This window comes from Dermacentor albipictus, chromosome 5, assembly GCF_038994185.2.
Source record: "Dermacentor albipictus isolate Rhodes 1998 colony chromosome 5, USDA_Dalb.pri_finalv2, whole genome shotgun sequence".
Taxonomy (NCBI): Eukaryota; Metazoa; Arthropoda; class Arachnida; order Ixodida; family Ixodidae; genus Dermacentor; species Dermacentor albipictus.
In genome coordinates, this window is record NC_091825.1 from 29,232,135 (window position 1) to 29,258,244 (window position 26,110).

A 26,110-nucleotide genomic window follows, 5' to 3' on the forward strand; every position below is an offset into this window, starting at 1 on the left:
AAGTGGGAAAAAAACTTTTGTCGCAGACGGGAGGCATTTGCGAACTCTCCCGCTCTTGCGAAAGGCTGCTTCTGCGGTCGAGAAGTTTACTTGGCGGTTCGTTTCCTGACAGTTCGGTTTTCCACTGAATACTTGTACTCTGTGTCGCGTAAAACGTTATACAAAGATCTATTGTCCATGCTTTTTCCGCCTCCATTTTACCGATCACTATACATTCAATGGCCAGGTCAAGATGTTCTAAAGCGAGTTCGTAAAATGTATATATCCCCTGGCTGCAAAACATTCTTTTATAAACTTCATAGTGAAACCATACCGGTTAAAACATGGCTACAGAAAAAGGGTATCTTTGTCTCTTCTGTTAATTGTCGCCTTTGTGACGTGCCAGAGACGATTGAACACTGTTTTATTAGCTGCACCGACGCCATACTATTTTGGGATGTCCTCCAACGGATTTTGAAAAAAAGACTTTGACATCAACGCTCATACTGTGCGATACCTGCTGCCGACCGCTGATAATAGTGCACCTTTCGATATGTTTTTTCTCATCGGAATGCACAGTTTGTGGAAAACGCGAATGATGGACCGAAACGCCGAAACGATTGTACCTGCAAGGGTGAATTTCTTCCAAATGACACTACACCTAAAGTAGGTTGATGATGGACTTGATACCCAGCCGGACTGGTACCCCATTTTGGTGAGGTGCCTATCCTTACCACCCTTCTAAAGTGAAGCCACATTTCTACCCACAGTATGAACGATGCCTTTTCTCTGAGTGACTATGATTGTGCTCTCCATACTCTGACTATGCACAACTGGTGACTATCGGGTTGCTGCTACTGTAATAAATACCATGAAAGAAAAAAAAATTACTGAAGGTCTTCAAGCACTTTAAAGCACATCTGCTGTAGTCCTAGCTTGGATGCTTGTGGCCTCTCACGAGTATGTGTTATTATATTTTATGCTTATGTACCGCTTCTTTTGAAGCTTGCGCCAGCAGCTCTTAAGTGGAGGCTTTGCGCTTATCCTTTTCGCGACAGCAGAGTACACAGCCAGGAAGCGGTAGCCCATCCTAGGACAAGTAACTTTGTGTTCTAAGAAGGTCCTGAAACGCACATTTCAATTAACACTTATACCTGCATTCTGTAATTAAGGCCTCAATCACATTTTATTGCAGAGCCACTAGAAATATAACTTTCTATGTAATAAGCAAAATGCGTTATGCAAGCGGTAAGCACTCTTACCATTACACTACTGATCAATTTTTAGGAACATGAACGTTTCGTAAATGAGTGTTCTTTTAGGGGTTCCTTTCTATGCCTGACACGCTGATCACGAGGACGCCGTGCGTGTCGCCTGGAACGGCTTTCGTCGCAGCATGTTCCCAATAGCCGACTCCGATCGCATGGCGCTCGCGAAGAGGTGAGCACCGCGCCGAAGCGCCATGGCGCGCACGTCTCCGCTTCGGCCGCTCGCCCACTTCCAGATGGCCGCGTGCCAGGCCGCTCGGCGCCCGATCGTTTGATCGAAGGCGCTCTCCATGTGGGCGAGCATGTGGCTGCCCAAGATGAGCGCGTCCGCGCCTTCGGGCTCCCGAGCGCCGGAGAAGCCCAGGGAGCGGTGCGAGACCCGCGCGGCCAGCGCAAGGTCTCCCGTCACGTAGACGTCGTCGGCCGAGTGCGAAGGCACCACGCGCGATGCCCGGACCAGATCCTCCGCCGTGGGAGCATTCATGATGACGGTTCGACCGGAGCAGTACCTAAAGGGCAGAGCGGGACGCCGTGACTCGCTTTGACCCTCCGTGCTTCGTAAGCAGCACGCCTGGCACGCCAATGCGCTAAGTATATATCTTCGTCTATATTACGATCATTTCATATCCCCCTGCATGGTTGTCCGCAGTGCTAAAATCTTTCAGCCTTTAATTAGGGTGAGAGCAGGTTCCAGGTATTCTGAGCTAGCTCCTCTTATTAACAAAGATTCCGCACAATACTGCGAAATTTGAAGCAGCCTTTAAAACTTCCGTTGTGACAGTGACTGTGCAAACGAACTATTCCAGGACGATTCACAACCTGCAGTTATCTTGTTGCTAACAGTATGAGAGGCGTCCATGTAGTTGTGGCACGGTGTTCCTGACATAGGTCCCGAGAAGCCAACGTATGGGTGCTTTGATATAGAGAAGGACCAGATTTTTTGAGCTGGCATTGTAGAAAACACTCAGCTGATCAAAAATTGGAAACTTTACCGCGCTGCATATAAGGCATTCTGGGAAGTGACATGTAAAATTTGCTAGCAATATAATATATCGTTGAGATATTAAAGCAATACGGTTGCTCTCTATTTACGAATATAAGTACCTTGGTATATGGATATTTGAAGGCAATACGTATATGAAAACAAAGGAAAACACAATAACAGTGAAGAGGAAGAGAAATGCAGCCATAATGAAGCACAGAGCGCTATGGGATTGCAATAGGCACGAGGTCTTCCGAGGTATGCGGAAAGGTGTAATGGTTCCAGGACTTACTTTTGGAAATACGGTTGTTTGCTTGAAATCAGGGGTGCAATCAGGACTCGATGGGAACCAAAGGTCAGTGGGACGCCTCGCATTGCACGCTTATGGGAAGGCTACAAATGAAGCTGTGCAGGGGGATATGGGCTGGACTAGTCTTGAAGTGAGGGGAGCTCGCAGTAAAATTGAGTATGAAGAACGACTGAGGAATATGGAATAAAGTAAATAGGCTGGGAGAGTGTTGAAGCATCTTCACAGGAAAAACATTGATTCACAGTGGAGGAAAAGAACTAGGAAGCTTACCAGCAAGTATGCGGCCAGTACGGTGGGCAACACAGCAACAAACAACGTCATGCGAAAAGTCAGACAGGCTGAAATATACTCATGGGTGGAGGCAATGGAAACGAAGCCTGCCATGAGTAACTATACTTCAGAGGAAAAACGAACTCAGGAAAGAAACAATTTATGATGACTCAAAGGGAAGCTCATCACTTTTCGAAGCGAGATCGGGATTCCTTAGAACAGGCACCTATAAAGCAAGGTGTAAGAAGGAAGAAGCATGTGCTTGCTGCGGTAAACCTAGGGAAAATATGGAGCATGTTTTACTAGAATGTGAAGACGTCTACCAAGCGGTCGATTTAGGCGCTTGAAGCCCTTGGGTTCAGCGAGAGCAGTGGAAAAGTAAACAAGTTCGCCATAGGGATTAGTAAGAGACGATTGGAGGATTGGTGCAAGAAAAGTAGGTAAACGACAAAAAACGGACACCTACAAAAGCACAGCTCGCAACAGGGGATCACATTATTTCGTTGTTGGGAGTTCATAATGTTTTTTTTCTTTAACCTATGTAGGAAATTAGGCAGTATAATAGCAAGAGCTGGGTGGCGCAACCCATCGCCCCGTTCCAAAGGGGACGCTCGTAACATCCATCCATCCATCCATTGTCAATGGACTGTAACGTCTGGAAAGAGCTAATGAACTTTCAGGCATTTCTTTCTGGATAGCCAGGGAAGCTCATCACTTTTCGAAGTGAGATCAGGCAGCCTTAGAACACGCATTTGTAAAGCGAGATATAAGAAGGAAGAAGCATGTACTTGATGCGGTAAAGCTAGGGAAACTATGGAGCATGTTTTATTAGAATGCGAAGACATCTGCCCAGGGGTCAATTTAGGCACCACTGGCCTCCTGAAGCCCTTGGGTTCAGCGAGAGCAGTGTAAAAGTAAACATGTCCGCAATAGGGATTACTAGGAGGTGATTGGAGGGTTGGTGGAAGAAAAGTAGGAAAACGACTAAAATCAGAAACATACAAAAGCACATTTCACAATAGGGGATCAGAAAATTTGGTTGTGGGAGTTCATAGTGTACGTCTTCATTTTTTTTCTTGTTTAACCTAAGTAGGTCATTAGGCAGTATAATAGCAACAGCTCGGTGGCGCAACCTACAACCCCGTTCTAAAAGGGACGTTCATAACATCGATCCATCCATCCAGCGGGGAATGCCTCAAGGCAGATGAGGGTCCGGATGACAATGGAGAGGGAATCAAGTCAATCAGCACACGCTGTGATGTCGGTGCTAGGCGGAAGAAAATGGAGGCTTTCGAGGAAGAGCTTGTCAAACAGGTTGAAGAGCTAAAAATTTGAATAAATAGGAAGCGTGATGTACGAAAGGTTGTGGAAGAGAGACTTCAAACAGCCGAGAAAAAGCTGGACAGGGCCGCCATTGTGAACGAGAATGCTTGTGACAGTAGAACGCAGTCCCCCGACGTGACAGGAGAGGGAGTGTCAGCAAAGCATGTGGAACGCGTGCAACGTGGGGATGAGGTAGCTGGAAAGAGCGGCACCTACCTTGAGGCCGCCATACAATAAAAGCAGGAGCGCGAGGTCAGTGCCCCTTCTCGAGTCCGAATCACGCGGAAAAGGACAAAGGGAAGCAGGGAGAGGGAGGAGAGAGTGAAATGGTGATTATCGCCGGCAACTCAAATCAGGCTAAGGGCTCAGAAGCAATTGTGGAGAGGGTGAAAGGCGATAAAAAGTGGCGGTAGGGACATTTCCAGGGCGGACACTGGGTTCTGTGATGGAGTGAGCAAAAGCAATGCTCGCGAGAAAATGCCCCCGTGCGCGACCTTGTTATAGTAGCAGTGTACTAAAAGACGTCTTAAGCATGAAAGGGCCAGGACTAGCCCAGCGCTTGGTGAAGTGGTTGGACGACATGCGCCAGCTATCCCCTCAGGTGCAGATCGTTATGTGCAAGATCGTGATGTGCCGGAGGTGCCTGTACGTGACAGTCACGTGCAAAGAGCCGTAGTGGTGCATGAGGTGATATGGAAAATGAGCCGAGAGAAAGGTTTCGGGGTTGTCGAAGTAAATCGGGAGGTGAGAAGGTGTGGTAATTTTGAACGAGACGAGATCCGCTTCAATTAGAAGCTTCCGCGACAAGTGGGCTGGCGACTTGCTGGTCGCTTTGTTTTAGGGGGCCCACGGGCGCTCAGGAGCTCAGAGTAGGTAGTAATGAAGAAGGGCCCTTAAGGGAACCTCAGAATAGCATCGCCACCAATAACTAAAGTGAGGTAAGCAAGACAGAGAGCTCGCCATGCAAAGGGCTACATAAACCTGCAGGGCGGCAGAAGAAAGAAAAAGTGGGCAGACATTGAGGCGCAGTTAAAGAGAGAACAAATACGGGTGTATGCGGTCACAAATACGCACCTTAGAGACTCGGAAGAGCCGCCGGTGATTTAGAATTATGTTTGAGAAGGGTGCAACAGAACTAAGTTGGAAAGAAAGGGAGGGGGAGTCGAAATGCTCATTTATCAGGGATTCAAATGAAAAATAGTAAATTCACAATATCAGGAGCATCTTTGGTTATCAGGTACAATGAGTGGGAAAAACACTTGCCTAGGCGTTACGTATTTGTGGACAGGAAATAATTGCACAGAGAAAAATAAAAAGTTAGCGGAATGCATAACTGCTGATATTGAGGGTTTTGGGAATGATGCCGAAATTATCCTATTAGGTAACATGAATGCCCGCATACAGGATTTGCATGGCTATACTGACAACAACCGGAAGTCCATTCTAGACCTTTAGGTGCAACATAACCTCGTTATTGTGCATACAGCGCCTAAATGTGAAGGGCAGATCACGTGGGAAGCGGGAAGTCGGCAATCGGCCATTGATTACTGTCTGATGACAGAAGGAATCCATGATAAGTTGAGGGAAATAGTCAGTGACGAGGAAGGGTATTGCAGCATAGGGAGTTACCATAAACGCATAATTTTGAAAATGGGATAGGTAGTTGGGAAAGACAGCAAGGAGTGCAAAATTGACAGTCCAAATTTGAACGCGGAAAAAATAACATATATAGTCCCTAGAGTCGAGGAAAAACTTTGCAAATGACGAAGTAAAAAGAGGGAATGTATTGAGCTTCTAAATGTAATAACCACAGTAATACGGAAAGAGAAGCATGTTCGTTGGAAAGGAAAAAAGAAACCGAAAAGCTGAAGGAACAGGGAGATACGAGAAGCGTCATGGTGGTAGTGGTGGTGGTGGTGGTGGTGGTGGTGGTGAATTGTAGCAACAGGCGGGTTTAGCCTGGCGATCAAGGCCGGCAATTGCTCTGCCCGAGCGTCTCGCACAATACCGCTGAAGAGTTTCACCATATGTCCATCAAACCAGTCTCAAGAATTCGATAAGGAGACGTGAAGTTTCTTTGCGGGCTATAACTGATCCCTCGGGAAATATAAGATGTTGCAGGCACGCATGCGGAAGGTCCTTTTTTTTTCAGCTTCTTCAGGAGACCGTAGCTTTTATCTTGATCGCCAAACGACAGAAAGCATCCCGAGAGCACCGGCAAGCAAAGAAGGCGCAGTTGCCACCGGATTAAGTAGTCAGTAAATGGGAAATGTACAGGGAGAAAAAGTCGATGGTTCAAATGCTGGTGCAAGCAAAGATAAAAGGTGAAGGTGAACGCTGGTTGTCAGAAATACGTTAGAAAAAGAAAGGCGCACCTAGCATATTTTGGAGCATAAAATTATTAGGCAAGAAGTCAACAACAATACAGCAACATATCCTAGATGAAGATGGAAACAAACTAGAAGGGGAAGCGGCATTAAATTACATCCTAAAAACAGCAGCCGAATCTTCCCAAAGCAATGACGAGGTTGTATTTGAAGAAAAAAGAGCATGAAAGAGAACCAGATGGAAAAGGAGCTGGTGATGGCAACTTAAACCTGGAAGAAAGCCGAAGAGAAAATTCTTAAGCGCACGGCCACAGGGCTAGACGAGGTTCTCGTTAGGCTGATTAATGAACTAGGACCAAAAATTAAGGAAGCTCTGGTGAAAGCAGTGGAAAAAACTTTATAGAATAGACGAATACCAGACACTTGGCGACAAAGTACAATGAACTTATTTTATAAAGGTAAGGGGGAGAAGGATAAAATGCACTCGTATAGACCGTTGACCATTACATCGGTAATATACAGACTAGCAATGCAGGCAATCAAATTAAAGCTGTAAGCATGCGCAGAGAATAATGGCATTTTGGGAGAACTTGAGAATGGCTTCAGAACAGATAGGCGTTTGGATGACAACTTATTAGTTCTTTCTCAGGGTACTGAAATATCAATCGTAGAAAAGGGACAGTTATATGTGGTCCTTTTAGACATTACAGAAGCGTAAGACAGCGTAGACCGCAACATTTTGTGGGATATTCTGGAAGGAGAAGGCGGCTTATATGACGACTGTCTACAGCTTTTGAGAGAAATTTACCTAGAAAATACCGTTTGCGCTGAATGGGAAGGAATGAGGAGCGAGGAGAAAGTTTATATCAACAAGGCACTGAGGCAGGGGTGCCCTTTATCCCCACTGCTGTTTATGATGTACCTTGTAAGGATGGAGAGGGCGCTAGAAGGAAGTAATGGGTTTATTCTCATATTCAAACAGGCGGGTACAGCAGTAGAGCAGCGGCTTCCAGGTTTATTTTATGCGGACAACATTGTGTAGCTAACTAACAAGCAAAGTGATTTGCTACGTCTGGCTGATATCTGTCGACAGGAAGGCGAGAACTTAGGTTTGAAATTTAGTGTTAGAAATCAGGTGTTATGGTATTCACAACAGTTAACAGACATTGGCGATACAGGGCCAGGAGATGCCTCTCGTAAAAAATATAAATAACTTGGTATATGGATAAACCAAGGCAATAGATATATAGAAACACTGGAAAAACAATAACAGTAAAGGGGAAGAGAAATGGAGCCCTAATGAAGCACATAGCTCTGTGGGGATACAATAGGTACGAGGTGCTCCGAGGCATGTGGAAAGGTAATGGTTCCAGGACTTACTCTTCAAAATGCGGTTCTTTGCTTGAAATCAGGGGTACAACCAGGACTCGATGGGAACCAAAGGTCAGTGGGTCCAGTGGGTCGCCTCGCATTGGGCGCTCACGGGAAGACTACAAATGAAGCTCTGCAGGGTGATAGGGGCTGGCCTGATTTTGAAGTGAGGGAAGCTCACAGTGCAATTGATTATAAAGAACGACTGATGAATATGGAAGGAAGCAAATCGGCTGGGAGAGGGTTGAGGTATCTATGCAGAAAAAACATTGATTCACAATGGAGGAAAAGAACTAGGAATTTGCCAGCAAGTTTGCGGCCTATATAGCGTGAGCAACACAGCAAAAAGGAACGTTAAGCGGAAGGTCAGAGAGCCTGAAATAATCTCATGGGTGGCGGCAATGGAAAGGAAACCTGCCATGAGCAGCTACTTAAGAGGAAAAAACGAAATCAGCAAAGAAACAATTTATGATAACTCAAAGAGAAGCTCATTATTTTTCTAAGCGAGATCGAGATGCCTTAGAACACACACCTATAAAGCGAGAGATAAGAAGGAAGAAGAAGCAGGCGCTTGCTGAGGTAAAGCTAGGGAAACTATGGAGCATGTTTTATTAGAATGTGAAGACGTTTACCCAGTGTTCGATTGAGGCGCCACTGGCCTCCTCGAAGCTCTTGGGTTCAGCGAGAGCAGTGGAAAAGTAAACATGTCCGCTATAGGCATTAGTAAGAGGCGATTGGAGGATTGATGGAAGAAAAGTAGTGAAACGATAAAAAACAGAGACGTACAAAAACACACTTTGCAATAGGTGGGCAGAAAATTTGGTTGTGGGAGTTCATACGTTTTTTTTTCTTTTTTATTGTTTAACCTAGGTAGGACATTAGGTAGCATAATATGAAGAGCTTGGTGGCGCAACCCACCGGCCCGTTCAAAAGGGGACGCTCATAACATCTATCCATCCATCCGAAGCGCGAGGGAGGAGCCCAGTTGCCGCATGAGGTGTTTCACAGGGTTCGTACGCACCGTCGCACCATGTGTTTCGGAGGCCACGCACAGGCTTCGCGGCAGCACTAGATAGTGCAGTGTGTTCTTGGGGAAGCGCGAATGAGGAGCTTTGCTATAGTGCAAATGAAAAGCTATATACAAGTATATTTACAACGTAATACGCCGCACTTGGCCAAGAGGCAACAGCCCGCGCTAGCCTCCAATCGTTGTCGTCGTCTTCTTACTGCTCGCCTCTTCGTCATCGGTAATACTATTCCGTAGCACTACCCCCGGCGGCAAAAGCGCCGTCCCGGAGCGACTAAAGGCCGGACTTGGAAACAGTGTAGTAGGCCTTGAGCCTACTGACGTGCACGACATCACTAGATGCCAGGGTAGATGACGAGGTTGAGCTCACAGGGGCAATTTCGTACGTCACAGGCGTCACCTGGCGCAGCACGCGGTAGGGCCCTGTGTATCGCGAAAGGAGCTTTTGTGAAAGTCCGACGTGACGAGAGGGCGACCACAAGAGCACGAGCGCACCAGGCGAAAACTGTACGTCACGGTGGCGGGCGTTGTACTGACGCTGCTGAGTGGTTTGCGAGTCCGTCAGTCGAGCACGGGCAAGCTGGCGTGCATGGTCGGCGAGAGCGATGGCGTCGCGCGCATACTCGCTTGTTGAGATCGAAGCAGGGGGAAGTGCCGTGTCAAGGGGCAAGGTCGGTTCGCGACCGTAGAGCAGATAAAAGGGAGAAAATCCGGCGGTGTCGTGCCGGGAAGAATTATAAGCGAATGTGACGTAAGGAAGGGCAATGTCCCAGTCGCGGTGGTCCTTGGAAACGTACTTTGACAGCATATCGGTAAGAGTACGGTTTAACCGCTCTGTCAGGCCATTGGTTTGAGCATGGTATGAGGTAGTCAGCTTGTGTTGAGTGGAGCAGGAACGTACAATGTCGGCGATAACTTTCGAGAGGAAGTTACGACCACGGTCAGTGAGCAGCTGTCGCGGGGCGCCATGAAGTAAGATAATGTCACGCAAGAGAAAGTCCGCGACGTCAGTGGCGCAACTGGTTGGGAGAGCCCGCGTGATAGCGTATCGGGTGGCGTAATCAGTTGCGACGGCTACCCATTTGTTCCCAGAAGATGACGTGGGAAAGGGACCGAGGAGGAGGCGCAGAAGGATCGAAATGGGCCAGAACGGGAGGCGTTGTGAGAACGTCGATTAGATGCGAGAATGCAGAGGCCTCGTTATCGCCCCACTGGAAAGGGGAGTCTTTTTTCAAAAGCTCGGTTAGTGGTCGTGCTATGGCCGCGAAATTTTTCACGAAACGGCGGAAGTAGGAACAAAGGCCGATGAAGCTGCGCACATCCTTGACACACTTCGGAACAGGAAAGTGCGTAACAGCATGGATCTTGCCTGGGTCCGGTTGCACTCCGTTCGCATCAACGAGATGCCCAAGGACGGTAATCTGGCGACGGCCGAATTGGCACTTCGATGCGTTCAGTTGCAGACCGGCGCGACGAAAAACGTCCAGGACTGCCGAGAGGCGCTCGAGGTGCGTAGCGAACGTTGGGGAGAATACTATGACGTCGTCCAAGTAGCACAGGCATATGGACCATTTGAAACCGTGAAGAAGGGAGTCCATCATGCGTTCAAAAGTGGCAGGAGCGTTACATAGACCAAACGGCATCACTTTGAATTGATAAAGACCGTCCGGAGTTACAAAAGCAGTCTTCTCGCGGTCGAGATCGTCCACAGCAATCTGCCAGTAGCCGGAGCGGAGGTCAATAGAAGAGAAGTAGCGAGCACCATGTAGGCAGTCAAGGGCGTCATCGATCCGAGGTAGGGGATACACGTCCTTTTTGGTAACCCTGTTAAGGTGCCGATAAGGTGCTGTTAAGGTGCCGATAACTGCCTGGATCAGGGAAACCGTGACTGCCGGTGCGTTGGTGGGGCTGGAGTCGAAGGCAGCCGGATAGGCGGCCTCAATCTCACGCCGAACGATCTTGGTAATATCGCCGGTGTTGTTGGGACGAGGAGCGTCGGCACAGGAAGAAGTCGCTGGGGTGTTGGGCAAACGGGCAAACTGCTGATCGATACGTCTGCTTTTAGCGAGTTCCAGGCGGCGGCACTCTTTGATAACAGCATCCACCGTCGCGACGTTGTTGAACACGAGCAAGTTGAAGGCGTCATCGGCAATGCCTTTGAGGATGTGGGATACCTTGTCTGACTCAGGCATGTGTGCATCAACTTTGCGGCACAGAGCCAGGACGTCCTGAATGTACGTGACATAGGGCTCTGTTGACGTCTGCACACGGCCGGAAAGCGCCTTCTGCGCGGCAAGTTTGTGACCGTAGGGGTTGCCGAACAAGTCTTGGAGCTTTTGCTTGAACGAATCCCAACTGGTGAGCTCCTCTTCGTGCGTCCGAAACCAAACTCGAGGTGTGCCACCGAGGTAAAAGACTACGTTGGCGAGCATGATAGTAGGGTCCCACCGGTTATTGCGGCTGACGTGTTCGTACAGGCTGATCCAGTCGTCGACGTGGTCCCCATCTTTGCCCGAGAATACGCCAGGATCACGAGGAGCAGGGAGAGAGATGTAGGTCGTCGAAGTGGCCGGGAGGGTCGGAGGCGGCTGAGTCGAAATGTCATCGCCGGGAGCCATGAAGCTAGGCTCGACGTACCGTCCACTGCGAAGCTCCGTGACGAGGTACAGGGAACGTCCACCTCCACCAGATATGTTACGTAAGAAGACGCAAATGAAAAAGCTATATACAAGTATATTTACAACGTAATACGCCGCACTTGGCCAAGAGGCAACAGCCCGCGCTAGCCTCCAATCGTTGTCGTCGTCTTCTTACTGCTCGCCTCTTCGTCATCGGTAATACTATTCCGTAGCAATATTATTAATAATCTTTATTTCATCCATTCTTTCACAGTCACTTATATATCCCACCCGCGTAAGCTACAGTGCTTGTGTGCGAGACTGGGCAGTACGGCAGGAAGTACCAATACGTGTACAATGGATTTCACTAGAAAAATAAGGTGCTGTAATGTTGAAAAGGCATGCACATACTGTGTCTCTACGATAGATTGAACAGAAATGCATTGCCATGAAAGACAACTACGGAATTAGGTGCGTACAAACAGGATGCAGTAGTAACAAATGCAAAAAGGTACATAGTATAAAGCAGTCTGTCGGATGTGCTCCGTGCTTGCATACATGCTTACAAAAATCTGAGGAAAAAAAGTTTAACAAATATGGGTATTGCGTACCAACCACGACCTTAGAAATTATTTCATTTGTTTAAGTGATCCTGTGATCTCATTGTCATTCAAATTATTAAAATTTGCCGGTGCGTAGAAAGCACGAGTTCACTTGCGACAGTTGGTGTACACTCGAGGTAAAACATATTTTTCTATCTGATGTAAGCAGCGGGATTTCACGTTTGGGTTTTTGAAGTTAGTAGGAAAACAATTCTTACACATAGAGTCAAACAATACTTGCTGTAAATGTGCAAATGTCCGACTGGTACATGCTTAAAAAGACATCTTCCCCATGACCAAGTATTCCATATAAGAGACTCTAAGCTATACCCTTTAGGATGCGGTCTTTTGTCTTCAATCGACTAGAAGAGGCAAAGCCATAAATTGTTATTCCGTAATTTATGACAGATTCCTCGAGTGATTTGTAAACCATTTTACGAGCATTTGCCTCACACAAGAATTTCAGAGCATACAAATGAGTGCACACAGCACGTAAACGTCTTGCTCAATTCAATGTTCAATTCAATATATATATATATATATATATATATATATATATATATATATATATATATATATATATATATATATATATATATATATATATATATATATCAAGGCGGTCCCATAACAGACCCTAGCGGCACGCCTAATTTAATGCACAACAATGAACTATACGACTCCGCCACAAGGACACATTGCTGTCTGCCTGTTAAACAATATTTTGAAAATGTGTAATACGGGCCTCTGAAACCCCAGCTGCTTAGTTTTGAGAGCAACCGTTCATGATCTAATATGGCAAATGTTCTTTCTAAGTCGACTAAGAGAGTCAATACAACATATCAATTTCGTTACAGATATGGTCATTAAAATTTTCTAACAAGCATATGGTACTCAAAAGCCAAACTGTGTGGATAATAAGGCTAAACTTTTCACAGAAAGAACCTATATTAACATGGACTGTTTTTTCTAATGTTCCTGCCAACGACGAAAAAATTGAAGTAATTCTCGTAAAGCATTCGCGAGCTTTCTTGTAGATAGGTTTCACAATGCTGACTTTCATGTTTTTTTTTAACTGGCCGATTCTTAATGTTTCATATAAGATGTATAGCAGAGTTGGGGTGCTATAACGTAAAACTATTCTAAACTTTTCTATTCCAATTCTGCTATCAGCCTTCCACGATTGGTCAAAAACTTTTTTCGACCACGCCCACTTCACCTGTCTGTCATGCGACGTCACGAAATCCGCGATACCTCCCCATCTGATATGATGTGTACACACTGATTATGCATGATTTGACAGAAAAAAGAAAAACAGTTATTTCTGATTCGACCCCTTTTCGCCATTAGCCCTCGGCTATTGGTAAAACGTTTTCGGGCTGCACCCACTTCACCTGCCTGTCACGTGACGTCACAAAACCGCACAAACTCACCGCGTCAAAGTGACGTGTACGTGATAAAGATGCATTAATATGCCAAATAAAACTGAATTTTCTTCGGAATAGCCGCAGGCTGCCCCGTTCCGAAAGGAATAAAAGATGGCTGCCGCCGATCGCTGAGACGCTGGCTACTCGCAGCTGCCGATGAGCATGGGTGTATTTGCGTATAATAAAGCTTCTTGCGTGGCCGTGCAACGTTTTCGAGCCCTTTCGGCGCGTTTACCACCTCATTCTGGCAACTCTTCTTTGCTGAGGGTCAGTTTTAGCGCTATTCTTAAGTTTCCGTTGCATTCCGCCATGATTTTCGACCAGCCACCACAAGCTAAGTAAGCGAAAGCCAACCAATCGCAGACGCCGGCACCACCCTCTTCATCCGGTTATCGATTTTCAGTGCACTGGCTCTGCCCCAGTGAATCCCTCTCCACTTGAGCGTTCTCCTCGCCTCTTGTCAGCCAATTAGATACGACAAGCCGCTCAGTGTAAGCAATGTTATTCGTTTTTCAAGCAAACAAAAGTGACCTCCTATGAACGAGGAGAGCGTCTGATTGGTCTGTTCAGACAACCCTGCGGGTGACCGCCCGGTGCTTGCGTCGGTGGTTACGCAAATTTGACGCCAGGAGATTGGAATAGAAACATAATGGCATAGCTTTACGTTATTGGGCCTTTGATTTTAGCACGCCGGATTTCGTAGCTATATCTATCATCATAATCGTATCAAAACCAGGATATTTTGTTATGCTCATAGACCGTATTGTATCCCACAATTCGGCTTCATCAACTGTAGGCAGATAAGCAGAATGACTTTTAGAGAATGTAATGTTTGAGAGATTTGCTGGTGTGCACCCACGTGTGGCGTTTACCGGCTCTATAAAGTAATTGTTAAAATTATTCGCTATCTGGACAGTGGGTGACTCGGCAAAGGCGTCCATAAGAATACCATCTAGACTCTTCTTTGTAGGTTGTAGAGTTAACCTAATTCCATCTTTACCCGCATTACAACTGCAAGTTGAAAACTTGCTAGTGTGGTAGCGCTTCGTAGCTAGTCTTATTTTAGCGTTCATTTTGTTTCTCGTTTGCCTAAATTCATCTTTGCAAGAGTGTGCCCGGGTTTGTTTTGACACATTTTAAGAAGAAGAAGAAGAAACTTTCTTAATGAATGGTCCGGCAGTTCAAGAAGCTTATTTTTAACCCAGCAGAGGCACATTATTTCGTTATCGATCTATAGGCTCCTTTTATTTCTCCTTTTAAGCTTTATTTTCTTTTAGAAGTAATAGTAATCTCCTTCAATGCCTCTACGAACAGTTCGAAAGCCTTTTAGGCAGCTGCGTTGTGTTAGATTATCCCAATCGAAAGCTCTCACGCGTTTACCTATTTCATTTGAATTCAAAACATATTTCTCTTCAGTCTTAATTTTAGTTAAAACACCAGCATCTCCTGAAACTGCCATAGCGACATAGCGACGAGTAGTGGCCCGATACTTATTCCGCTATAACACAGCTAAACGAACTATATTTACACATTTTTGTGATGATATGGCCCATAGCGCCCTTGTTAAACGACCACCATGCATAGCTCGTTTCGACTGTGGCTATATGTTGTGTCGCAACATTGGTTCGATGCTAACGCATTACTGTTAGCAGACATTACGAGATGGGTTCTGCCGCAAGCTTTTATATGCAATTTTTTATCTATGGCCGCCATTTCACGATGGCTCATATAATGTTTAGCTCAGAGCACTTGGTGACTTTTTCAAGTAGGTGCTCAGATGCACTTTCATTATAATTTGTATCGCACCTTCGGAGAACTCTTGCCTCTTCAGCAAATTAACTGCACACAACGACGGCTTCTTTTAGTTATCCAAGAGCATTCGCATAGAATTCGGGAGGTTGCATAAGACTCAGGCTTAAGTAAGTATGTCAAAGTTTGCTTGGCCTCAGGTCACAGATGTTTACGTATATGTTGTACGATGCGATTCACTACAGGTCAATTTATCGTTTTCTTTTCTTTTTTTTCTTTTTTTGAACGCGCGAGCAGGCATGGATGCATCATTGTTGACGTGCATATTCCGCATTTTGAAGCAATTTTATTGGACGCCGTGTGCCATGTCCCATGAGTTCATGGCGTTCGAGTGCAGTGCGGTACACGCGCTTCGTGGCCTTGATCATCGAGGAGAAAACTGCAGCCATGTATAGACGAGCTTCGCCATCTGTTTCTACTCCTTAGGCCCACTTGCGCAATGTGCACTTAAGTACACGAAGGGTATTTTCTGTTCAGTATACCTATAATCTCTAGCGTGTTAACAATAAGCAGGGCCAGTGGTGTGGCCGCAGTTCCTTTTTTTTTTGTGCAGGCCAGGTACCTCGCTTTCATATGCCCAGAGAGAGTGACTGTTCCAACCAAATCGGGATATATTTACGCCCGCACAGCACAATGGAGCTACCGCTGTTCCACGTCAATGCTACAAGAACTTTGCATGAAGGCCGCTACTGCAACGCATCGAGTGCTCGTTAACTGTGAGCTTCTGCTCTTGCACAATGTCAAGCAAAGAGTACGCTTGCATAACTGTCAAACTGAGCACAATAGTTATAGAGAGACCATCAATGATCGCCAAAGTAAGCGAACAGCAGTTTGAGTCCGCTGAATTACCTGCGAAAATCATAGGCGCAATGTTTCCTTAGTTTCTTTTTGTTCCTCGGCGATGATCCACAGCCGTCCATTGGCGCCAACTCTAGCGCCGTTTTTTCAACCTCTGCTCATTTTCTGCTACAGTCATCGCAGCACGCCGGGCCGCCGACTCACAAGCTTCACCCATCTCTGTCGTGACGTCAGCGCCCCTCCGAACAACCGAGCAAGTGCGGAGACACCGGCGCCTTTTGCTTTCCCCCATTGGCACATGTTCAGTTCACTGGCCCTGTTTTGGTGGCAGCCTTCACCTTATGCCGCTACCTACTCCTTAATGTATCACACGACAAAATTCCGCCGCCCGTCACGAAAACGGTGGAAAGAGCCAAAGTATTCTCTATTAAAAATGCTGCAGTCCATGAACTAAGACAAAAAGTGCAGCCAAATTGACGAGAACCAGCGATAGGTCACGAAGGTCTGTGCCGCACTGTGCCACACACACCCCTTCTTTTTTTGTTGCACTCTGTTTCTTTATATTTAGGACAAAGCCTAATTATAAGCCTGCTTGGTTGGCAGCACTTGTTTTCTGTTCTTATCACGAAAATTTCGTTCCTTTACAAGGCCAGCGTTTCATTAGGGTTGCATGATACGCGACCAACGTCATCCGCACGTATACCTGTGGTTGCTCTCTCCGAGCGGGTCTTCGCGCGGCGAGAAAGAGCGGTGGCGTAGCACCCTGTTGTGGTGTTGGTTGGTGCAGTAGATCACTCGGCTCGTCCGGTCCACCTGACCGTCTAAGTAGTGGCGCAGCAGAACTGGTTCAACTGCGACGTCGTCGTCTGCCTTAACCACGTACCGAAGGCGAGGACAGCTCAGAGTCGCCCAGCGCAGTCCCGCCAGGAATTTGGCCATCATGGCAGCATAGTCCTCACTTGTGTTGAGCCGAACCATGTCGCCAATGGCGGCAGCCTCGAGGTCCGTCCAGGTGTCCGTTGCGCCGTCTGTATCGCCTGTTTCTTCGAGGCCAATCAGGAAAACGCCGGTCCAGTTGAAAAATTCTCTGTAGTGACACGGCATGAAGTTACGAAATTTCCCGAGAGAAAATAGTGCCAGATAGCTCAAGACAGTAGTAATTGGGATGGCTCGAGGAGGCGTTCATATACTGCAATGGACATACAACAGAATTTAGTTGAACGAAACCTCAAGGAACCGCATAAATGTGTTCCGATTAACAGGTGTCATGTTTACTTCTTAGTATGTGCAGAGGCGTAGCACTACATAATATACACCCCTTTTAACACAGCGACATAAGTTAAGCATAAGACTATGAATGTAGCAGCTAGCTTGTGCGACGGCTTGGCCACACTCAAAGGCTACTGCATTGATTAGCCTTCCCTAGTTTCAGTTTAGAGTACCAGAACTATGAGCACATATTGTGATGAAAGCCTTTAACACCTCTATAGTGTGCGCTTTGATAAAATATCTGTTACGGCTCCTCTAAACTCAAGCGACTTGCACAGAACATGTTGCATGATTTAAAATGTTTCAATGAATTCATTCGACTTTTTTTGCAGTCGTGAAGAATAACGAAAGATCATATCAGCCTGCAACCACGGCAGAGAACGTCGATGAGCATTTCAAACATACAGTAAGCTCTTTCAGTTTGAGGGGTGTTAAGGAGGATCTCCCGGAAAAATTAGAGAACGATGCAAAAATAAGCAATGAGTCTCACTGAGTACTTTGCCGCGGCATACTGATAGAGTGATGTCGAGCCACAAACGCTGTTAAAACCAGTATTTTTTATACGTTCAGGCTAACACATCTTCTAAGTAATAGACACCCACTCTCAGCTATTGTACCTAATTAGTAGCGTGAGGGAAAAAAAGCTTTATATTGATTGCGCACGGAGAGCGCTGAATCTGCCGAAAAGTTGGACACGAGAGATGCATCCTACAGTGGAGCTGTGGCACAAGCCTTTTTCGAAACAGGCCCTGATTCTCTCTGAATAGCATGAAATGGCAATATTTTGCTATATCGAAAAAGTATTCGTAGGGGTGTTTTCTTAGGATGTACAGAATCTTTAAAAATCGCCTTTGGCTGGCTGCGCAATTCTAGTCCTTCAGCTAGGTTGTTCGATGCGGTGGACACTGCTTGCGTGAAAAATGAAGATCCATAATCGACAAATTAACCAAAAATTACTAATTAGATTCCTGGCACATATTGCAGCCTGTCCGGACAGGCCGCCAATGGAATATGAACCTGGCAACGTTTAACGCTAGAACGTTATCTAGTGAGGCGAGTCTAGCAGTGCTATTGGAGGAATTAGAGGGCACTAAATGGGATATAATAGGTCTCAGCGAAGTTAGGAGGCCAAAAGAAGCATATACAGTGCTAAAAAGTGGGCACGTCCTGTGCTAGAGGGGTTTGCGGAGAGAAGTGAACTAGGAGTCGGATTCCTGATTAATACGAATATAGCTGGTAACATACAGGAATTCTATAGCATTAACGAGAGGGTGGCAGGTCTTATTGTGAAACTTAATAAGAGGTACAAAATGAAGATTGTACAGGTCTACGCCCCTACATCCAATCATGATGACCAGGAAGTCGAAAGCTTCTATGAAGACGTAGAATCGGCGATGGGTAGAGTGAAAACCAAATACACTATACTAATGGGCGACTTTAATGCCAAGGTAGGCAAGAAGCAGGCTGGAGACTAGGCAGTGGGGGAATATGGCATAGGCGCTAGGAATAGCAGGGGAGAGTTATTAGTAGAGTTTGCGGAACAGATTAATATGAGGATAATGAATACCTCCTTCCGCAAGCGGGATAGCCGAAAGTGGACGTGGAGGAGCCTGAACGGCGAGACTAGAAATGAAATAGACTTCATACTCTGCGCTAACCCTGGCATCATACAAGATGTGGACGTGCTCGGCAGAGTGCGCTGCAGTGACCACAGGATGGTAAGAACTCGAATTAGCCTATACCTGAGGAGGGAACGGAAGAAACTAGTACATAAGAAGCCGATTAATGAGTTAGCGGTAAGAGGGAAAATAGAAGAATTCCAGATCAAGCTACAGAACAGGTATTCAGCTTTAACTCAGGAAGAGGACCTTAGTGTTGAAACAATGAACGACAATCTTGCGGGCATCATTAAGGAGTGTGCAATGGAAGTCGGTGGTAACTCCGTTAGGCAGGATACCAGCAAACTATCGCAGGTGACGAAAGATCTGATCAAGAAACGCCAATGTATGAAAGCCTCTAACCCTACAGCTAGAATAGAACTAGCAGAACTTTCAAAGTTAATCAACAGGCGTAAGACAGCTGACATAAGGAAGCATAATATGGATAGAATTGAACATGCTCTCAGGAACGGAGGAAGCCTAAAAACAGTGAAGAAGAAACTAGGAATCGGCAAGAATCAGATGTATGCGTTAAGAGACAAAGCCGGCAATATCATTACTAATATGGATGAGATAGTTCAAGTGGTTGACGAGTTCTATAGAGATTTATACAGTACCAGTGGCACTCACGACGATAATGGAAGGGAAAATAGTCTAGAGGAATGCGAAATGCCAAAGGTAACGCCGGAAGAAGTAAAGAAAGCCTTAGGAGATATGCAAAGGGGGAAGGCCGCTGGGGAGGATCAGGTAACAGCAGATTTGTTGAAGGATGGTGGAAAGATTGTTCTAGAGAAACTGGCCACCCTGTATACGCAATGCCTCATGACCTCGAGCGTACCGGAATTTTGGAAGAACGCTAACATAATCCTAATTCATAAGAAAGGAGACGCCAAAGACTTGAAAAATTATAGACCGATCAGCTTACTGTCCGTTGCCTACAAACTATTTACTAAGGTAATCGCAAATAGAATCAGGAACACCTTAGACTTCTGTCAAGCAAAGGACCAGGCAGGATTCCGTAAAGGCTACTCAACAATACATCATATTCACACTATCAATCAGGTGATAGAGAAATCTGCGGAATATAACCAACCCTTATATATAGCTTTCATTGATTACGAGAAAGCGTTTGATTCTGTCGAAACCTCAGCAGTCATGGAAGCATTACGGAATCAGTGTGTAGACGAGCCGTATGTAAAAATACTGAGAGATATCTTTAGCGGCTCCACAGCCACCGTAGTCCTCCATAAAGCAAGCAACAAAATCCCAATAAAGAAAGGCGTCAGGCAGGGAGATACGATCTCTCCAATGCTATTCACAGCATGTTTACAGGAGGTATTCAGAGACCTGGATTGGGAAGAATTGGGGATAAAAGTTAATGGAGAGTACCTTAGTGACTTGCGATTCGCTGATGATATTGCCTTGCTTCGTAACTCAGGGGACCAATTGAAATGCATGCTCACTGACCTGGAGAGGCAAAGCAGAAGAGTGGGTCTAAAAATTAATCTGCAGAAAACTAAAGTAATGTTTAACAGTCTCGGAAGAGAACAGCAATTTACAATAGGCAGCGAGGCACTGGAAGTCGTAAGGGAATACACCTACTTGGGGCAGGTAGTGACGGCGGATCCGGATCACGAGACGGAAATAATCAGGAGAATAAGAATGGGCTGGGGTGCGTTTGGCAGGCATTCTCAGATCATGAACAGCAGGTTACCATTATCCCTCAAGAGAAAAGTGTATAATAGCTGTGTCTTACCAGTACTCACCTATGGGGCAGAAACGTGGAGGCTTACGAAAAGGGTTCTACTCAAATTGAGGACGACGCAACGAGCTATGGAAAGAAGAATGATAGGTGTAACGTTAAGGGATAAGAAAAGAGCAGACTGGATCAGGGAACAAACGCAAGTTAATGACATCTTAGTTGAAATCAAGAAAAAGAAATGGGCATGGGCAGGACATGTAATGAGGAGGGAAGATAACCGATGGTCATTAAGGGTTACGGACTGGATCCCTAGGGAAGGGAAGCGTAGCAGGGGGCGGCAGAAAGTTAGGTGGGCAGATGAGATTAAGAAGTTTGCAGGGACGGCGTGGCCACAATTAGTACATGACCGGGGTTGTTGGAGAAATATGGAAGAGGCCTTTGCCCTGCAGTGGGCGTAACCAGGCTGATGATGACATATTGCAAGTTGCAAATTGTAGTCGGTGAGAGTGCAAGACATGTCCACTTGGAACAATTCTAAGGATGGCACAGGTTTCGAGATATGTTCCATAAAACATGCGGTAAAGACGCACCTTCCTCCCACGTATATTTTTTAACAAAACGCCCTTTTATACATTGAAGCACAAAAATAACTGGAACTCCCATGTATTTCGTCACGCAATTTAGGGATAAATGTTTCGAAACTGGTGCAATCCTTAAATGTTGTTACGAATTCTCAGCCTTCAGTTTTCAGTTTAGGCCTTGCGAACTCACCGGCTACAATTCGTCGATTTCAATATGGACCGCAACGTAATTAAATTCAGAAGGGCGTTAAGAATTTCTTGTTTAGTATTCAATTCTGCAATCCGATGTCTTCTGCAAATAATCTCCGTCTCTTTGAGTACTACAGCTCATGGATATGAATTATGCTATAAACCACACTTTTTTTGTAAATTCTGGATAGCTGAGAAAAAAAGAGCACTATGACTCTGTTTTCAATGGCTGTTTATCACTTCACGCCGTTCACCTTTTACTTCGCATCCTGCGATAAACAGCGACATAAACTAGAACTCATCTGCTGAGTATGAGAGAACAGAGATAGTCCAAGGAGGTAAACCAGAGGCGCTTATGAATTGCTATACTGACAATGAGAGAAGTGGATGAAGGAAAAACCAAAGGAGCAAGTGAGAAAAATTCCCAGCTGTCATTCGCTATCGTATAAGAGACGCGAAGGCGAAAGCCTTAAAAGACTACTGTAATTCGTCTTAATCCACCTTATTACATCCTAATCCAGCTCAGTCCACCCTACTTCATTTTAATCCATCTTCACCCACTTTAATCAACCTTAATCTACCCTAATACACCTTAATCGCCTTAAATCACTCTTATCCAACTTATTCCTACTTCCTTAACCTTAACTGGCCTTACTCTTCCATAAGCCACCTTGATCCACCTTAATCAACCATAATACACCTTAATTCACCTTAATCCAATCACTAATCATTCATTCATTAAATTTGCTAATAATTGATCATCCCTTTAACACGGCTAGACATGCTTCTGCTGGCGTCTTGCCTTCCTTGGGTCACGTGATATTTTATGTACCTCACAACGCGACATAGAAACAAAGACCTAGGGCTTTCGCCTTAAAATAGCACTGCTTTTGCACGCCTAGTGTATGAAGGGCACAAGAAACCTATCCTCTTGGCCATACTATAATAATGCACTCGTTGCGTTGCTGTCTGCGGAGGTTTATATACATTAAAAATCGAAAAATCTGAAATTTGGCTTTACCCTATAGGTTTATTCCAATGACAATCATATGGACAATTCACTCGAATTTCCGCCGTCGTGGAACGTCCAAGTGCGATTAACATAGCGGCCGCGCGTCATGTGCTGCAAATGCTGGCGAAAGCTTGCGAGGATGAGTTAAAGGATGGTGGCTCGATGCGGCCGTCTTCTCGCGCTGGCAAAGGGGGAAAGCGACGAGCGTGCACGCCGTCTTCTCACGCCCGCAAGGGAGCGGAGAGCGGGGTTCGTGCGCAGGGTTGAGAGCTGGGGCAGAGGCCGGATTTATGCGCATACTTTCTCTTGTTACTCCAGCTGCGGTAGCTGAAAGCGTCCGCGCGTGTCCTATCTTGGAGGCAATCTACGCTTTGTTCGAAGGCTAGCCGGCCTGAGATAGCTGACGGTCCAGTGTAGGTTGTGTTCTCACGCACTTAGTTCGCGTTAAAGCCAGAGGTGGAATGACGGGGAATTCGCTCGCCGCTGCTGCATCTGTTCATGACACCAGTGTTCTAACAGCGAGCGTCCACGGTCATTTAGGGACATGAATTCAATTGCCTGTGCATGCGTGAGAACGTGCCTGCTAATTTAGTTAGCCAGCCAATCTTCGCATTAGTTCATGCAGCTGTTAAATAGAGAGGATTACTTCCTTTGGCTGTCTAATAGTTTCCTATTGCAATCAATGTTTCGCCTGTCAGTCGAAACTACGATTTTTTATATTTTTCTCAGCTCCTCTTCGGCTTCTATAAAACCTGTATTTTTTTTTCGCCAGAACTTAGCTTTTACGTGGTTTCACAATCACGCGTACAAAGCAGTCGACAACGAACGAATAGTTTGACCTCTCATAGCTGTATAGAGGGGCTAAAGAGTTTGTACATAGACATTCAGAGACAAACTTCAATGAAATGTGCAAGGTCATGAGGTGATTAGTTGTCCACAGACAGTACATATATTTTTAGAGCACAGCTCTTAGGCGTCCGTTCCAGTGGCGAGCGTCGGCGTCACCTGTAACGACCGATCCACAAGACGGACTAAGTCCGCGGGCCGATCGGTCACGTGATGCGACGTCACGGCCCGTCGCGGTCCGGTCCGGCGCAGAGCACTTCCACATGGCGGACCGCCATAGCAGACGGCAGAGAAAACCAACCAGCTACACTCTCGGCCAGAGTGTTATCATTGTTATCATTCCCGCTCGAATCCCACAAAGCCGGCCACTGCTCAACGAGATACACAAAACAAAAAGCTCCTCGTCACTCCAAGAGGACACGGTGTTTAAAATATATATATATATATATATATATATATATATATATATATATATATATATATATATATATATATATATGCTGCACGCACGTGTAGGCGGAACGGCGGACATGAGACGACTGGCTTTTGCTAAGCCGAAAACAAGATTGAATTTGGCTGAAGACACTCTGTTGCCGGACAACATTCGTTGGCTACGCCAAAATCGCTGCGGTTTGCATGCGGTCCGCCGCCAAAGCTGAAACGGGAAAAGCCTCGGAGATTTGTTGAACCGCGAGGGCCGTGGTCCTGCGCGGGCCAACGGCGGTACGCACGAACTGGTGCCGTCCTATCATGTGATGCGCGGACCGTGGTCCAAAAGAGCAATTTGGTCCGTCGTGTGGATCGGCCTTAACCGGGCGAACGAGCACGGCAAAAGACGCAAGCGAAAGCGGCGCGCCGCGCAGGATGACAAAAAAGCAGCCATAGCAAAGAGGCTCGAGGAGGAAAGTGTAAATAAGGGTATCGTAGCGTAAGAGGGGAGAAAGCGTAAGAAGAGTGGGTGTCGCAAAATGGTGAGGAGGAAAACGGAGGTGATCACGAATGCGACAAACGCGGGAACAAAGCGCTGACGTCAGCTTCGGACCCACTGCGCGTGCGATTCTTCGCCTGCGTCGCCGCCCCACTACAGAATGCGCTCCGCGCGAGCCGCGCGTTCGCGTGTTCACGCTTCCTTTTTTTTTTCTGCACAGTGAGCGGCGCAACCGGTGCAAATGCTTCTGCCGCTGTTGCAAACGAACTGCCCGATCAAATGCTCAGTGCCGCCGCCCTCAGCACCCTGTCGTTGGGAATCGAATTCTTTGCCACAACATAGCGCGAATTCAACACACCTAAACATCTGCACTCAAAATTCATATTAGGGAGTATCGTAACCGTCAATGAGATTTTTTGTAGACAATGAATGAATCTTAGATGGCGAGTGGACCGATGATTACCACACGATATTTACCAACCTCAAGAGAGTATTTACGAAGAATGTAAGGCAGTACGTCTATTTACTCTATAGAGGAGCCCATACCTAATATTTTTTGGCTAATTATATTTAGAGAAAGCACCCACCGACAAGCGAGTTCAGTTTCCTATTACCCATTTTGCGGTAGCGATTCTGTGGACGCACGAGGCGCGTTTCTGCCGTCGGCGTCACCGCGATGCTCTGTATAAAGTCCAAGGGCGATAACAGCGTCGCCGCGCACCCTACGCTGTACGTGCCGGTGAAAGCATGTGAGGGAAGCCGACGATCACGGCTCAATCTCGCCAGCGTGAAATGAAGGAAAGCGGAGAGAAATCGCACCGTCTTCAGTCGCACGGAGCACCCAACGCTGCGAGGCACTGAGAGGAAAGGAGGGAGGGGTCAGCGTTCTACTCCGGCCGCAACTGAGTATGTGGCGGCTGCGCGCGGCTCGTAGTTTTGTGCGTGCTGTGTGTTCTCGGCGCTAAGTTTGCGTTGAAGCGATAGACAGCACGAAGGTCACTTTGCTCACTGCTGCAGCCGCGCTTCCTAACGCCGTAGTTTTGACAGCGTGTGTCCGCGGTCATCGAGTGTTATGTGTTCATGTTTGCTGTGCGCGCTGATACCATGCTTGTTAATTTAGTCAGCAAGGAAACGCTTACAAGTTGATACCATCAAACCATCAACCGCTGTGGTGGCTTACTGGCTATGACGTTGCGCTGCTAAGGTCGAAGCGACGGGATCAAAGCATCGCCGTGGTGACCACATTTCGATGGGGGTGAAATAGAAAAAAACGCCTGTGAACCGTGCATTGGATGCACTTAAAGAACCTCAAGCAGTCAAAATTATTCGGAGTCCCTCATGGCGGTGTGCCTCATGTTCGGAGCGCGGATTTCGCACGTAAGACCTCAGGACTGTTATTGAGCCAATATCTACAACCACTCAGGGTGCGACGGCAGTGTAGTAAAAGTCGTACTTGGCCCACTGCGACAACAGCGTGTTTCGAAGTGCTGCTCGGTTCTGCCAGGCTCCGGGCGCAGAGGTGAAAAGGAAGATGGTATCCACGTTTCCGCGCTGACACTCGGAGCTGACGGCCCACGCTGATCCCGTCTCTTCGACCAAGTTGTCAGTTGCGAAGCCCGGTGCCAGTGCCGAGTTGTCCACGTGGAATCGTCCGATGAGCAGGTTGGCACGCAGCGGCCGTCTCCAGGTCTCAGGCGGCCAGAAGAGGACGCTCCATGCAGCTACGAATAAAAGCGCTGTGCACGCCAGCGAAAATACGCCCAGCACGAGGCTAAAGAGTCGGCCGGCAAACGTACGCATGCCTGTACTCCTGC

The 26,110-nt window shown here is 46.6% G+C and overlaps 1 protein-coding gene across 1 annotated transcript; it reads right to left on the bottom strand.

The window, feature by feature from the left end:
* Window positions 1-1,146: 1,146 nt before the first annotated feature.
* LOC139060412 (beta-1,3-galactosyltransferase 1-like) lies at window positions 1,147-26,110 on the bottom strand. Its single transcript, XM_070539522.1, has 3 exons — window positions 25,750-26,110; window positions 16,815-17,198; window positions 1,147-1,756 (listed from the first exon to the last, which is right to left on the bottom strand). Exons 1-3 carry the CDS (start codon window positions 26,094-26,096, stop codon window positions 1,330-1,332), a joined length of 1,158 nt encoding a protein of 385 aa, XP_070395623.1. The 5' UTR covers window positions 26,097-26,110; the 3' UTR covers window positions 1,147-1,329.